General features: G+C 45.0%; 1 protein-coding gene across 6 annotated transcripts in view; it reads right to left on the reverse strand.

Annotated features, from left to right (window-relative positions):
* Positions 1–8,264, reverse strand: part of SCYL3 (SCY1 like pseudokinase 3) — a 395,128-nt gene extending 386,864 nt beyond the window's left edge. For all 6 annotated transcript variants that reach the window (XM_077276719.1, XM_077276721.1, XM_077276718.1 and 3 more), the window contains exon 1: positions 7,703–8,264. In XM_077276719.1, coding sequence (XP_077132834.1) covers positions 7,703–7,867 — 165 coding nt within the window. In that variant the 5' untranslated portion in view covers positions 7,868–8,264. The remainder of the gene's footprint in view (positions 1–7,702) is intronic.
* Between the last annotated feature and the right edge of the window lie 7,869 nt (positions 8,265–16,133).

A 16,133-nucleotide genomic window follows, 5' to 3' on the forward strand; every position in this document is an offset into this window, starting at 1 on the left:
TCACCCAGACTATTTTTAAGGGGGCCAACACTATCGTTTTTTAGTTTCTTACTATTTATGTAGTTAAAGAATATTTGGGGGTTATTTTTGCTCTCTCTGGCAAGGAGTCTCTCTGTCTCAATCTTTGCTGCCTTGATTTGCTTTTTACAGAATTTATTTAATTTTTTGTATTTATTTAATGCCTCCTCACTACCTACTTCCTTTAATTCTCTAAATGCTTAGGTATTCAATAAAAAAGCTAAGGTTTCCCCATGATTTCCTCAGTAGTCCATCCATCTTGCATTCCAAAGGGTCATTCAACTGTGAGGCATCCTCAAATGGTAGTGTGGTCTTTTTAGCTACCCCAGCAATCTGGACGTCAACTCTTGGGATCTCTGACAAGCATGATGCGGTCTCATCGTCTACCGGGAACCTGTTCATCTATGCTGGAATGTTCAGTCTCTTTTCTGGGGATTCCCACTCTTCTAGGACCAGATCCCGGATGTTTTTATGAAAGGGAAACACCGGCTTCTTCTTAGAACGGAGACCCTTGAACATTTCTTCCTGTACCATCTGGGATGTCTTCTCCTCCTCAATCTCTATGGTCCTCCTTACTGCTGTGCGGAGTTCCTCTATATCCCCTAAGCAAAAGTAATATCTCTCCTGCTGGGAAACCTCTGGGTCCAGGACTAACTTGCCTTTTTCCAAAGGCTCGTCTGGGATCAATGTTTTATCCTGAGAGTCATCATTCCCTTCTTCCTCTAGATTAAGCTTCCTCCGCTTAGCTTCCAGAGGGACACTGGGAGAGGATGCGGGCTGGGAAAAAGTGGCCAGGGAGGTTTTAATGTCCTGTTGGATTAGGCCCTTCATTTTTCCATCAAGGATGGTTGTTCTTCCCTGATGACTTTCTCCATGCACTCCTTGCATAATGTTTACTTATGTGAAGAGGCCAATTTTTTTTGTACAGACTGCACATCTCTGTTAAGTCTTGGACTTGGTTCCTTGTCCCCCTACAAGAAAAGGGAGAAGGAATAATAAGACTCAACCTGCACACAGGGAATGGACACCCAGTGCCAGGGCTCTTATATGGGCGATCGGACTCCAGCTCCTGTCTTTCGATTAGAGGACCTCCTTCCTCCGATGTCCTGGTGTGTGGGTGTGTGTGTGGGCCATGCATTCCAGCGCAGAACGCAAAATTCCGCCTGTATGCTGAAGCTGGCCGGCGTGTGACGTCATATCCTGCCGCCGGCTTCAGGCCCGGAAGTCTTTACGTGCGTGCTCGGCGCAACACGCTGCTCAACAACGCCGGAGGAGAAAGAGGCGGGAGAGCTTCGAGAGGCTTCCAGTTAAAGAACCCTCCCAGACCTTACCCGAAGGTGAGGACTGGAGGGGGGGAGGGGGTCACGAGTCCCATGGAGACAGGAGCAGCGCTCGGGGAGGAGAGGCAAGTCTGCTCCCCAGCTTCCCAGCCAAAATCTCCCCCCGCTGACCGTTGCCGGCCCAGTACACTGAGGATGACCTCTTCATCCCTAGTAGGGACAAGAAAGAACATTGAGGGGGACGATGTGGGAGGGATTATTTAACCTCTGTCATTTCCTGTCCCTTTTAGGAAAGGGGTAACATCCTCCAGGTATGCTGTAGTGGGGGGGTTACTAGAGAAAATTATTTTTTTTTTTGCTACAAAAGTTATTACTGTATAAAACACCAAAATACAAAAAACTATATAAATGATTTATCGCAGTAATCGTACTAACACGAAGAATAAAACTGCCTTATCAATTTTACCACACAGAACGGTATAACCCCCCCCCCCAAAAAAAAAAAAAAAAAAAAAGTAATAATTTATTGCTGGTTTTTGTTCATTCTGTCTCACGAAAAGCAGAATAGAAAGCGAACAAAAAAGGTCATGTGCCCGAAAATTGTACCATTAAAACGTCAACTCGTCAAGCAAAAAACAAGACCTCATGACTCTGCGGGCCGTGACTCTGTAGTGATGCAAAAACTATTTTTTGCAATAAAAAAAAAAAGTCTTAGTGTGTGACAGCAGCCAAACATAAAAACCCGTTATAATGTCTCTTTTATACTTGCTGATATTTTGGCTCCCAGAGAGGTCAGTGTCCTTGTTTGTAATACGTGTGGCACACGTGTGCCATATCAGTACCACACAGACGGGCGCCAGGGAACAAGCGTTACAGCAAGCACTGTTCACCGCTGCAGGATGCTGAACATGACTCATCATTTTTCCCTGCTCTGCCATCGTTTGGTGTAAGCAGGGTGAATGAGGAGTTACATTAAAGTGATAAAAGACAGCAGGCAGCGGCTGATGGGACTATTACTCAGGTCAGCCTACTTCTGCTGCTGCTGCTAAAAACTGACAGCAGGAGCGGCTGATGGGGGTATTCAGCAGTAAAATCAGTAAAATTTGGTGCTCTTTGCCTTCTGAGCTTTGCCCTGTGCCTGAAAAATATTTCCCGATTACATATAGGGTATTAGCACACTCAACAAAAAATGGACCTCAGTTTGTTGTAAAAAAAAAAAAAAAAAATTCCTATTAGCCCTTAGAAAAATTAATACATTGGGGCAAAAAAAACATTTTAGTGGTAAAAAAGTAATTTATTCTTTCTTCACCGCTCAGTGGTATAAATTCTGTGAAGCACATGTGGTGTCAATATGATCACCCCTAGATGAAATCATTGGGGAGTGTAGTTTGTAAAATGAGTTCACATATAGGGGAGTTTCTGTTGTTCTGGCACCTCAGGGGCTCTGCCAATGTGACACCCTCAACTAATTCCAGCAAAATCTGAACTCCCAATATGGCGCCTCTTCCCTTCTGAGCTTTGCACTGTGCCTCAACAGCAGCATTCCACTACATTTGGGGTGTCGGCATACTCAACAGAAATTGCACAACAGCTTTCGGGGTCCAATTTCACCTGTTACCCTAGGGAAAATAAAAAATTGGGGGTGAAAAGATTATTTTTGTGGAAAAAAAAATATGATTTTTTTTTTATTTTCACGGCTCTACGTTATAAACTTCTGTGAAGCACTTAAGGCTTCAAAGTGTTCACCACACAAGTTCCTTGGGGGGGGGGGGGGGTTAATTTCCAAAATGGTGTCACTTGTGGGGGTTTCCATGGTTTAGGCACATCGGGGCTCTCCAAACGTGACATGGCGTCCGATCTCAATTCCAGTCAATTTTGCGTTGAAAAAGTCAAACGGCACTCCTTCTCTTCCGCGCTCTGCCATGCACCCAGTGGTTTAACCCCCCCACCCACCCCCCACACACACACACACACACACACACACACACACATATGGGGTATCAGCATACTTAGGACAAATTGCACAATAACTTTTGGGGTCCAAAATAAAACATTGGAAAATAAAGTAATTTTTGTGTGAAAAAGTTAAAATGTTCATTGTTTTAAAAAAAAACATTTCAAAAATTCCTGTGAAGCACTTGAAGTGTTAATAAACTTTTTGAAGCACATTTTGAGCACATTGAGGGGTGCACTTTTTAGAATGGTGTCACATTTGGGTATTTTCTATCATATAGACTCCTTAAAGTGAAGTAACAGAAAATAATTAGTCTTATCGGTAATTCGGTTTCTAGGAAACTTCCATGTCAGTCACCTTGGAGGATGTCTCCCCACCCTAATGGGGGACAGGAAACACAAAAGAGGTTAAATAACCCTCCCCTTCCTGCTATCTCCAGTGTTTTTTCTGGACACACTAGCATGTATTGTATAGTTACCACCGAAGTGCAGGAATCATCCAATAGGAGTATCAGATAGAGAGGGAAATTAGTGCTGTCATGGAAGGTTCCTAGAAACAGAATTACTGGTAAGACTAATTCTATTTTCTCCAGTCACATTCCACGACAGTCACCTTGGAGTCATACCAACCACTAATGTCTTTAGGGAGGGACCACAGCTTGCAGAAGTCGTCTGCCGAATGTTAGATCCCTGTCAAAATTGAGTCTATAGTGTCTGGTGAATGTATGTACAGAAGATCAGGTGGCGGCTCTGTAATCTGCTCAGATGAAGCGTTCCCTCTTGCTGCCCATGATTAGAGACTGATCAAGTGGAATGAGCCTTTAGTGAAGCAGGAGGAGAGAGATCTTTTACCGAATATGCCAGACAGATGGCTTGATTGATCCAATTCGCAATTGTGCTTTTTTGCTGCTTTCTTTCCTTTATTTTGGCCTGAAAACTGAATAATAAGATTCTGGAGAAACCTCCAAGCCTTGGTCTGTTCAAGGTAATGGAGAACCACCCTGCGGACATCCAGAGTGTGTAAATTTTCTTCCTTCGCATTGGAAGGATTTGGGCAAAATGAGGGCAACACAGTATCCTGACCCCTATGAAAGTCTGAGAGAAGTTTGGGCATAAAGGAGGGGTCCAAATGCAAAACTATGCTATCAGAGTTCAGAGATAGGTAGGGCTCTTGTACAGACAGGGCCTGCAATTCTCCTATGCGTCTAGCCATGGTAATGGCTGCAAGAAAAAACATCTTAAGGCCTTGTTCACACAATCCTTTTTTCGCTGCGGATTTTTCAGGTCCTGATTTGTGAAAACCACAGTGCAAAACCTGCGGTGGTTTTCACTGCGGTTTTCAGTCCTTTTTCTACTGTGGATTCCACTGCGGATTTCCAGCTGCATTTTCCTATTGGTGCAGGTGGAAACCCGCTGCAGAATCCGCAGAAAGAATTGACATGGTAAAAATCAGCGCGGATTTTCTCGCGTAAAAAAGGAACGTGGGAACAGCGGTGGTTTTTTTCCATAGGGTAACATTGTACTGTACCCTGCATGGAAAAAGGATGCGGATCCGCAGCTGCAAATCCGCTGCGGGTCCGCAGCAAAAAACGCATCGTGTGAACATAGCCTAAGTGTTAGGATTTTAAAAGATATCGAAGACAAGGGTTCAAAAGGGACCCGAGTTAGACTGTTGAGCACTAAATTTAGATCCCAGGGGGAACCCAGCTAGGAAGTCTAGAGCGTATTCTGCTTGCAGAGGTCATAAACCGTTTGATCCAGGGGTGCCCGGCCAGGTCCTGGTCAAAAAATGAACTAAAAACGCAGAGACCTGAACCCTCAGTGTGCTTGGAGAAAGCCCTATCTCTAATCCCTTCAGGAGGAAGTCTAGGACCTGAGCAGCCTGGGATGGAAGGGGTCAGGGACATTAGGAAGACACCAGGAAGAGAACTTCTTCCATGCTTTGCCATAGATGGCATCGGTTACCAGTTTTCAGCTTTTTTGGAGAGTCTGGACTACTTTGTCCAAGAGACCGGTGACCGCTCAACGCTGGAAGAAGCTGTCAGTGCCCGGAGAACCAAGGACGTGAAGAGACCGCGCCAGGAGCAGGTGAGTTTAACAAGGGCATTGCGCGATATTCACCTGCCCTCGTTCCACCCCTGGGCTCCCGTCTTCCGCGTCCTCTGTCTGACGTTCAGGTCAGAAGGCGCAATGACGTGTTAATGACAGAGGGCGGCGCGCGCACTGTCACTGCGGAGGACGCTTAGGAGCAGCGGGCAGCGACGAGTGGCGAGTATGTCTTTTTTTTTTTTTAATTGCAGCAGCAGATATACTGTACAGTTAATATCAGCATAAACTGCATTTTATGGGGCCATAATCTACTTTTATGCAGCATTATATGGGGCAAATTTCCTATGGAGTATCTTATGGAGCAATAATCAACATTTGTGCCGCATTATATGGGGCAAATAGCTATGGAGCATCTTATGGGGCCATAATCAACATTTGTGCAGCATTATATGGGGCATATTTTAATATGGAGCATCTTATGGGGCCCATCATAAACTTTATGGAGCATTATTTGGAGTGTATTTTGCATGGAGCATCTTATGGGGCACATCATGAACTGTATGAAGCAATTATATGGGGCTACCGATTCAATATGGATATTCAAAAACACTTAACCTACTGATATCTCAATTAATTTTACTTTTATTGGTACCTATTTTTATTTTTGAAATTTACCGGTAGCTACTGCATTTCCCACCCTAGGCTTATACTCGAGTCATTAAGTTTTCCCAGTTTTGTGTGTCAAAATTATGGGTCTCGGCTTATACTCGAGTATATACAGTATATATCTCGCCGTACGGGTGCCATACGGATCACACACAAGATACTTTTTGGAGGGAAAAAAAAACATCCTCGCATTGAATACGGATCACTGTTCAGGAACTTCTCTGCGCATCTCGGCCGTAAAAAAAACGTATTTTTATACGTTAGGTCTGACCCCAGCCTAAGAATACACAGATGATTAGTGGCCCAAAGTCATTTAACCCTTTAAAAACATCAGTTACTTATGGAAATCTGTGAAAATGGGCTGTTTGCCCACTTTGATGCCAATTCTGATGCCCAGAACACATTTGGGCTAGGCTGGAGGGACCTGGGATTGATGCAGGGGATAACTGTGTATTCTTAGTGTGAGATCAGTGGCCCATAGTCATTTAATCCCTTAAAAACATCAGTTACTTAGCCAATTTTCACAGATTTGAATAAGTAACTGATGTTTTTAAGGGATTAAATGACTATGGGCCACTGATCTCACACTAAGAATACACAGTTATCCCCTGCATCAATCCCAGGTCCCTCCAGCCTAGCCCAAAAACAGCCAATTTTCACAGATTTGAATGTTACCCCACTTTGATGCCAATTCTGATGCCCAGAACCCATTTGGGCCAGGCTGGAGGGACCTGGGATTGATGCGGGGCATCAGTATCTGTATTCTTAGCGTTAGATCAGTAGCCCAAAGTCAATTAACCCCTTAAAAACACCACTTATTCAGATGGCCTAAATCGAATGTCAGCCAAGTTTGATGCCAGTTCTGATGCCCAGAATGCATTTGGGCCTGGTTGGAGGGACCGGTTTTGATGTGGGGCGCCCTGTTCTATTTGTCTGCAGTGTGATATCAGTGGCCCAACATTACTTAACTCTTTCATTAGTGCCCATTTTTGTGCCAATTTTATCATTTTTGCAGCTGTTTAAGTGTATACACATCAGGGCACCTCGCTGCATTCTATGCTATTATTGTGATGCTTATTTTTTGCTAAACCTATAAAAAACAGAAGAGATAAAAATTGCTGAATAAGAACCCAACTTCAGCTCCGAAGAAGAAACTGAACGAATAAGAAACCAACTTCAGGCTCGTCCCTAACAGCGCCTCATGGTGGAAACGTACCCATAAAGTCAATTTTATTTGTGTTCACCATTGTGCATGGGGTTTCCAGATGGTTTAGCTGATCAATTACGGATTTTAAAAACACACTAAATTTGTGCACCAATGTTCCCCAGTGACTCCACAGTGATCCTATATATGCCGGGTAAAATGACCCATTTTGCATGACATGAATTTTTTTTAGCAGAAAAAGTCGCAAAACAGGTCAAAGATGGCAAATATACATTACGTTTGAGAGCACACACGTCACAGTGTATGATATTTTGAAGAGTTTGGTGTAAAAACATGGCAATGCAAGCCTAAAAAGAAAACTGACTTACAAATTGTTGAACTGGGTCCACGGTTTTATGATCCAGCCGACAACTACAGGGTGAGACGTTATTAGCCCACCCCAGCTGATTGATAGATAGGGATGTGCAGTTAGGGGTCGTCCACTACTAGGACTTGTTGCCCCTCTCTTCGCTCTCCCTGCTTCCCGCCTCCCTCCAGGGTCCCCCACGCCTCTCCAGGGTCCCCTCCTCACCTTCGCAGCCTTGTCCACCTTGTCCTGGTTGGCCAGCTGGTACACGAACACGGAAGCCGCACGTCCCTCCGGCAGCAACGCGGGATGGATAGTGAGCCCGGATGGATGAGTCCATGGCGGCTCCTGCAGAGTGAATCCCCTCATGGAGCTGCTCTCTGAGCCCATGATCCTGCAGCTGTAAACAGTGATGGCTGTCCTTGACCGGGCCAGCGGGACCGTCTGCTGCTCTCCGGGGCACCTAACCACTACTCCGACCTCTGGTGCCACACGGACCTCTTGTCAAGGCGCTGGCGAAGGATCCTGGGACACTGCCGGCACAGTCACCGCTCCCAGACGTACAGCTTATCGCTCCCTGCCTCCTAACCCGGAAACCACTACTGCCAACGAGACCCAGTAGCAGCCGAGCACCCAACAGTGGCCACCTGCCCTGCCTGGGAGAGGGGTGTTTGGCGGCTCATGTAACTGTATCCTCCCCGAAGAGCGACCACAACTCCTCAGTAGGTAAATGCCAGACTGTATGGGCGGCTGGGCTCCATGCAGGTGTGACGTAATTTCCGGGGGCGTGTCATACGGGGGTGGGGACTTGTCTTGACTAAAAGGCAAGAAGATAGTGATGGGCAGTCCGGCTCTTTTTGGTGATCCGGCTCTCATGGCTCCGCTCACCAAAAAGAGCCGGCTCTTTCGGCTCACAAAACTGCTCTTTTTGGATCCTAAATGGATCCCTATTGAATAGGTGTTCAGGCGTCACAAACTCCGCCCACCTACCGCAGAAACTCCGCCCACTTCTTATAGCAAATTAACTTGAAGAGTGGGCGGGGTTTTGCTCAGGTGGGCGGGGTTACGCCTTCCGAAGTCCGGGATTTTACGCCCAGAAGACTAGAAGAGAATGTTGCGTCTAGATCGGAGTTGATTTTTTGTGGTCCTCATTTTATCAACTCCACTCTACACGGCTCACTACTGAAGTGACTAGATCGGAGTGGATATTTTGTGGTCCTCATTCCAGCAACTCCACTCTAGCCGGTTCACTGGTGAGGTGACTAGATTGGAGTTGAATTTTTGAGGTCTCACTGCAGTCACATGATTTTGATGACCTCATTTTAGCCACTGCACTGTAGACGGTTCACTGGTGAGGTGACTAGAGTGGGGTGGAATTTTTGATGATCTCTCTGCAGCTTCCCCATTCTAGACAGTTCAGTTTCTACAGTGACGTTCCTCAAAAAATCAACTCCATGTTCAGAATGGAGCTGATTCCAGGAGCCTCATAGACTGCAATGTAGTGGAATTGGAATGTATACACACACATTTTATATATATATATATATATATATATATATATATATATATATATATATATATATATATATATCAGCTTTAGAATTGTAGCAATGTTTTTATTTTTTAGATACTTGCTCAAACTGTTATATTTATTATGTATTTCCAAAGGGCAATTTTTTTCATGATTAATCAAACTTACATTTTATTATCGCTTTTTGTAATCTTAATGGGCAAACAGCCCATTTTCACAGATTTCAATAAGTAACTGATGTTTTTAAAGGGTTAAATGACCTCATTTTAGCAACTCCATTCTAGCTGATTTATTAGTGAACCATCTAGATCGGAGTGGATTTTTTTGAGGAGCTCTCTGTAGCCTACAGTCGTGACAGTTTGGTGCTGAGGTGACTGGAATCGAGTTTTTCAAAGACTGAACGGAGCTTCGCAGGGAGAAACATAACAGCGAAGCAACAGAGACCTTGTAATTTACAACATTGGATCGTAGTGGATTTTTTGAGGACCTCATTTTAGCAACTCCATTCTAGCTGATTCATTAGTGAACCATCTAGATTGGAGTGGATTTTTTGAGGACCTCCCTGTAGCCTCCAATCTGTACAGTTTGGTGCTGAGGTGAATGGAATCAAGTTTTTCAAAGAGTGAGCGGAGCTTCGCAGGGAGAAACATAACATAGCACAGCAACAGAGTCCTCATAATTTATAACATTGGATCGGAGTGGATTTTTTGAGGACCTCATTTTAGCAACTCCATTCTAGCTGATTCACCATTGAGCCGTCTAGATCAGAGTGGATTTTTTGAGGACCTCATTTTAGCAACTCCATTCTAGCTGATTCATTAGTGAACCGTCAAGATCGGAGTGGATTTTTTGAGGGCCTCCCTGTAGCCTACAATCGTGACAGTTTGATGCTGAGGTGACTGGAATCGAGTTTTTCAAAAACTGAATGGAGCTTCGCAGGGAGAAACATAACAGAGCGAAGCAACAGAGTCCTTGTAATTTACAACATTGGATCGTAGTGGATTTTTTGAGGACCTCCTTTGTTGTGAATTAGACTTTTTGGCTCCCTCTTGTGGTCACTAGTGGTATGACTCTGGGATTGTCTTTTTTCTGTTTGGCACTCACCTGGGTCGTTAGTCCAGGGGTGTCGCTATATTAACTTCCTGGATCCTTAGTCCAGGGCCTGGCATCGTTGTAATCAGATCCTTCTGTTGCTCCTGTCTGCTGGTCCTGGCTCTTGCAAAATTAAGCTAAGTCTTGCTTCTTTGTTTTTTGAGTTACTTGCTTTGCTACTATTTTTGTCCAGCTTGTACTAAATGTGATTTCTGACCTTGCTGGAAGCTCTAGGGGGCTGGTGTTCTCCCCCCGGCCGTTAGACGGTTCGGGGGTTCTTGAATATCCAGCGTGGATATTTTAATAGGGTTTTTGCTGACCATATAAGTCATCTTACTATATTCTGCTGTTAGCTAGTGGGCCTCTCTTTGCTAAATACCTAGCTCATTCTTATGTTTGTCTTTTCCTCTTACCTCACCGTTATTATTTGTTGGGGGCTTGTATCCAACTTTTGGGGTCTTTTCTCTGGAGGCAAGAAAGGTCTTTCTTTTCCCTTCTAGGGTTAGTTAGTTCTCCGGCTGGCGCGAGACGTCTAGAACCAACGTAGGCACGTTCCCCGGCTGCTTCTATTTGTGGTGCTAGGATTAGATATATGGTCAGCCCAGTTACCACTGCCCTATGAGCTGGTTTTTTGCGTTTGCAGACTTGGTATTTATTCCTGAGACCCTCTGCCATTGGGGTCATAACAGTATGCCAGGCCAACATTGAATGTTTAATGCATTGCAGAAGTGGGATATAAGAAAGGAAATTCTGAATTTTTTTTTTTTTTTTCCTCTCTTCCTCCCCTTTACCTCTGAGTGGCTTGAGCTTGCTGCAGACATGAATGTCCAGACCTTGATTACAAGTGTGGACCAGCTTGCTGCTCGTGTGCAAAGCATACAAGATTTTGTTACCAGTAGTCCTATGTCTGAACCTAAAATACCTATTCCTGAACTGTTCTCTGGAGACCGATTTAAGTTTAGGAATTTCAGGGATAATTGTAAATTGTTTCTATCCCTGAGACCCCGTTCATCTGGAGACTCAGTTCAGCAAGTTAAAATTGTTATCTCTTTTTTACGGGGCGACCCTCAGGATTGGGCCTTCTCGCTAGCGCCAGGAGATCCGGCATTGGCAAATATTGATGCGTTTTTTCTGGCGCTCGGATTGCTTTACGAGGAACCCAATCTTGAGGTTCAGGCAGAAAAAGCCTTGCTGGCTATTTCTCAGGGCCAGGATGAAGCTGAAGTGTATTGCCAAAAATTTCGGAAATGGTCCGTGCTTACTCAGTGGAATGAGTGTGCTCTGGCCGCAAACTTCAGAAATGGCCTTTCTGAAGCCATTAAGAATGTGATGGTGGGTTTCTCCATTCCTACAAGTCTGAATGATTCCATGGCGCTGGCTATTCAAATTGACCGGCGTTTGCGGGAGCGCAAAACCGCTAATCCTCTGGTGGTGTTGTCTAAACAAACACCTGATTTGATGCAATGTGATAGAATTCAGACCAGAAATGAGCGGAAAAATCATAGACGTCAGAATGGGTTGTGTTTTTACTGTGGTGATTCTACACATGTTATATCAGCATGCTCTAAACGCCTAACAAGGGTTGTTAGTCCTGTCGCCATTGGTAATTTGCAACCTAAATTTATTTTGTCTGTGACTTTAATTTGCTCATTGTCCTCTTACCCTGTTATGGCGTTTGTGGATTCAGGTGCTGCCCTGAGTCTTATGGATCTGTCATTTGCCAAGCGCTGTGGTTTTGTTCTTGAGCCGTTGGTTAATCCTATCCCTCTGAGGGGTATTGATGCTACGCCATTGGCGGAAAATAAACCGCAGTTTTGGACACAGGTAACCATGTGCATGACTCCTGAACATCGGGAGGTGATTCGTTTTCTTGTTCTGCATAAAATGCATGATTTGGTCGTTTTGGGTTTGCCATGGTTACAGACTCATAATCCAGTCTTGGATTGGAAGGCAATGTCTGTGTCAAGTTGGGGCTGTCAGGGTATTCATGGTGATTCCCCGCCGGTGTCTATTGCTTCCTCTACTCCTTCGGAAGTTCCTGAGTATTTGTCTGATTATCAGGATGTGTTCAGCGAGTCCAGGTCCAGTGTTCTGCCTCCTCATAGGGACTGTGACTGTGCCATAGATTTGATTCCAGGTAGCAAATTTCCTAAGGGAAGACTATTTAATCTGTCTGTACCTGAGCATACCGCAATGCGTTCGTATATCAAGGAATCTCTGGAGAAGGGGCATATCCGTCCTTCCTCTTCCCCTCTTGGTGCGGGATTCTTTTTTGTGGCCAAGAAGGATGGATCTTTGAGACCTTGTATTGACTATCGGCTTTTGAATAAAATCACTGTTAAATTTCAGTATCCTTTGCCTCTGTTGTCAGACTTGTTTGCCCGAATTAAAGGTGCCAAGTGGTTCACCAAGATAGATCTTCGTGATGCGTACAACCTTGTGCGCATTAAGCGAGGAGATGAATGGAAAACCGCGTTTAATACGCCCGAAGGTCATTTTGAGTACTTGGTGATGCCTTTTGGGCTCTCTAATGCTCCTTCAGTGTTTCAGTCCTTTATGCATGATATTTTCCGGAAGTATCTGGATAAATTTATGATCGTTTATCTGGATGATATTCTGTTTTTTTCTGATGACTGGGACTCGCATGTAGAGCAGGTCAGGATGGTGTTTCAGGTTTTGCGTGAGAATGCTTTATTTGTTAAGGGCTCAAAGTGTCTCTTTGGAGTACAGAAGGTTCCCTTTTTGGGGTTTATTTTTTCCCCTTCTGCGGTAGAGAAAAGACCCCAAAAGTTGGATACAAGCCCCCAACAAATAATAACGGTGAGGTAAGAGGAAAAGACAAACATAAGAATGAGCTAGGTATTTAGCAAAGAGAGGCCCACTAGCTAATAGCAGAATATAGTAAGATGACTTATATGGTCAGCAAAAACCCTATTAAAATATCCACGCTGGATATTCAAGAACCCCCGAACCGTCTAATGGCCGGGGGGAGAACACCAGCCCCCTAGAGCTTCCAGCAAGGTCAGAAATCACATTTAGTTCAAGCTGGACAAAAATAGTAGCAAAGCAAGTAACTCAAAAAACAAAGAAGCAAGACTTAGCTTAATTTTGCAAGAGCCAGGACCAGCAGACAGGAGCAACAGAAGGATCTGATTACAACGATGCCAGGCCCTGGACTAAGGATCCAGGAAGTTAATATAGCGACACCCCTGGACTAACGACCCAGGTGAGTGCCAAACAGAAAAAAGACAATCCCAGAGTCATACCACTAGTGACCACAAGAGGGAGCCAAAAAGTCTAATTCACAACACTCCTTTTAGCAACTTCATTCTAGCTGATTTACTAATTATTTATTACTAGATGGTGGCCCGATTCTAATGCATCGGGTATTCTAGAATATGTATGTAGTTTATTTATGAAGATTTTAGAATAATACAATGAATACACAGGAGTCGGCTGGCCGGGCGCAACCAATTAGTGAAGCGTGGTTCAAATCCCACGCCAATTGCGCCTGTCGCTGATTGTTCGCGGCCAGCGACGTAGTATATAGCACAGCCACGTAGTATATAACAGCCCACGTAGCATATAACAGCTCACGTAGCATATAACCCACAGCCCACGTAGTATATAACACAGCCCATGGAGTATATAGCACAGCCCACGGAGTATATAACAGCCCACATAGCATATAACACAGCCACGTAGTATAAAACAGCCCACGTAGCATATAACACAGCTCACGTAGTATATAACAGCCCACGCAGTATATAACACAGCCCACGTAGTGTATAACACAGCCCTCGCAGTATATAGCACAGCCACGTAGTATATTGCACAGCCACATAGTATATTGCACAGCCCACGTAGTATATTGCACAGCCACGTAGTATATTGCACAGCCATGTAGTTTGTTGCACAGCCACGTAGTATATCGCACAGCCATGTAGTATGTTGCACAGCCCACATAGTATATTGCACAGCCACATAGTATATTGCACAGCCCACGTAGTATATTGCACAGCCACGTAGTATACTGCACAGCCACGTAGTTTGTTGCACAGCCACGTAGTATATTGCACAGCCACATAGTATATTGCACAGCCCACGCAGTATATTGCATAGCCGACATAGTATATAACACAGCCCATGTAGTATATAGCAATGTGGGTACCATATCACTGTTAAAAAAAGAATTAAAATAAAAAAATCATTATATACACACCCTCCGACGGCCCCCGGATACAGCCCAGGCATTCAGCGATGCTCCTCGCGATGCTCCTCGCGATGCTCCGGTCCCAAGAATGCATTGCGGTCTCGCGAGATGATGACGCAGCGGTCTCGCGAGACTGCTATGTCATTGTCATCATCTCTCAAGACCGCAATGCATGGACCGGAGCGTCGCGAGGAGCGGGAAAGACGCCGGAAGGTGAGAATATAATGATTCTTTATTTTTTTTTAATCATTTTTAACATTAGATCTTTTTACTATTGATGCTGCATAGGCAGCATCAATAGTAAAAAGTTGGTCGCACAGGGTTAAAGGGAACCTGTCACCCCGTTTTTCAATATGAGCTAAAAATAACTTTAAATAGGGCCTGAGCTGAGCTTATCTTGTAGATAAGCGATTTTCTTACAAAACTTACGCAAGAAGTTATGGATGGGTAAATTTTACCGGCATCCAGGACAACACCATTTGCATAGCCAGACTTCCGGGGCACACAGGTTACAGAGAAGAGCCGCGCATGCGCAGAGACGAGCTGTATGCTATGCCCACAGTTGGGCAAAGGATAATGAGCAGGCGCGACATTAGACTTAACTGCGCAGGCGCGAAACACTACGCAAACGCCGGGAAGAAATTACTTAGGGAAAAGCAAGAGGTGGGGGAGAAACAGCGAATTCACAGCGCCCATTTGACCAGACCGCCGTGATTGACAGGCAAAAACGGTGACTTTACTAAGGTATTTTGGCAGCAAAGGTGGGGAATCAGGGGACAATAAAGACACAGTTATAAAGCACAGCTCAGGCCCTATTTAAAGCTATTTTTAGCTCATATTGAAAAAACGGGGTGACAGGTTCCCTTTAATAGCAGCGTTAACGGAGTGCGTTACACCGCGGCATAAAGCGGTCCGTTAACGCTGCCATTAACCCTGTGTGAGCGCTGACTGGAGGGGAGTATGGAGGGGGCACTGACTGCAGGGGAGTAAGGAGCGGCCATTTCGCTGCCGGACTGTGCCCATCGCTGATTGGTCATGGCCGTTTGGCCGCGACCAGTCAGCGACTTGGGATTTCCGTGACAGACAGACAGACAGAAAGACGGAAGTGACCCTTAGACAGTTATATCGTAGATTATAATGCATTTTTATAACGCCATTTATTCCACGGTGCTTTACATGTGAAAGGGGCAGATATAGACAAGCACAATAAGCATGAGCAAAACAAGGCACACACAAGTACAGAAGGAGGACCCTGCCCGCGAGGGCTCACAGTCCACAGGGGTAGAGCTGGTCGTGTGGCGGTTCAGCAGACTAAGGATCACTGCAGGTTGTAGGCTTGTCAGAAGAGGTGGATCTTCAGGTTCTTTTTGAAGGTTTCCGTGGTAGGCGAGAGTCTGATGTGTTGGGGTAGAGAGTTCCAGAGTATGGGGAGGCATAGGAGAAGTCTTGTATGCAGTTGTGGGAAGAAGAGATAATAGGGGAGTAGAGAAGGAGATCTTGAGAGGATCGAAGGTTGTGTGTGGGTAAGTACCGGGAGACCATGTCACAGATGTATGGAGGAGACAGGTTGTGGATGGCTTTGTATGTCATAGTTAGGGTTTTGAACTGGAGACTCTGGACAATAGGAAGCCAGTGAAGGGCTTGGCAGACAGGAGAGGCTGGGGAATAACGGGGAGACAGGTGGATTAGTCGGGCAGCAGAGTGTAGGATGGATTGGAAAGGTGCCAGAGTCCTAGAGGGGAGGCCAGAGAGTAGGAGGTTGCAGTAATCAACGCGGGAGATGATAAGGGCGTGCACTAGCGTTTTTGTGGTTTCATTGT

This window comes from Ranitomeya variabilis, chromosome 8, assembly GCF_051348905.1.
Source record: "Ranitomeya variabilis isolate aRanVar5 chromosome 8, aRanVar5.hap1, whole genome shotgun sequence".
Taxonomy (NCBI): domain Eukaryota; kingdom Metazoa; phylum Chordata; class Amphibia; order Anura; family Dendrobatidae; genus Ranitomeya; species Ranitomeya variabilis.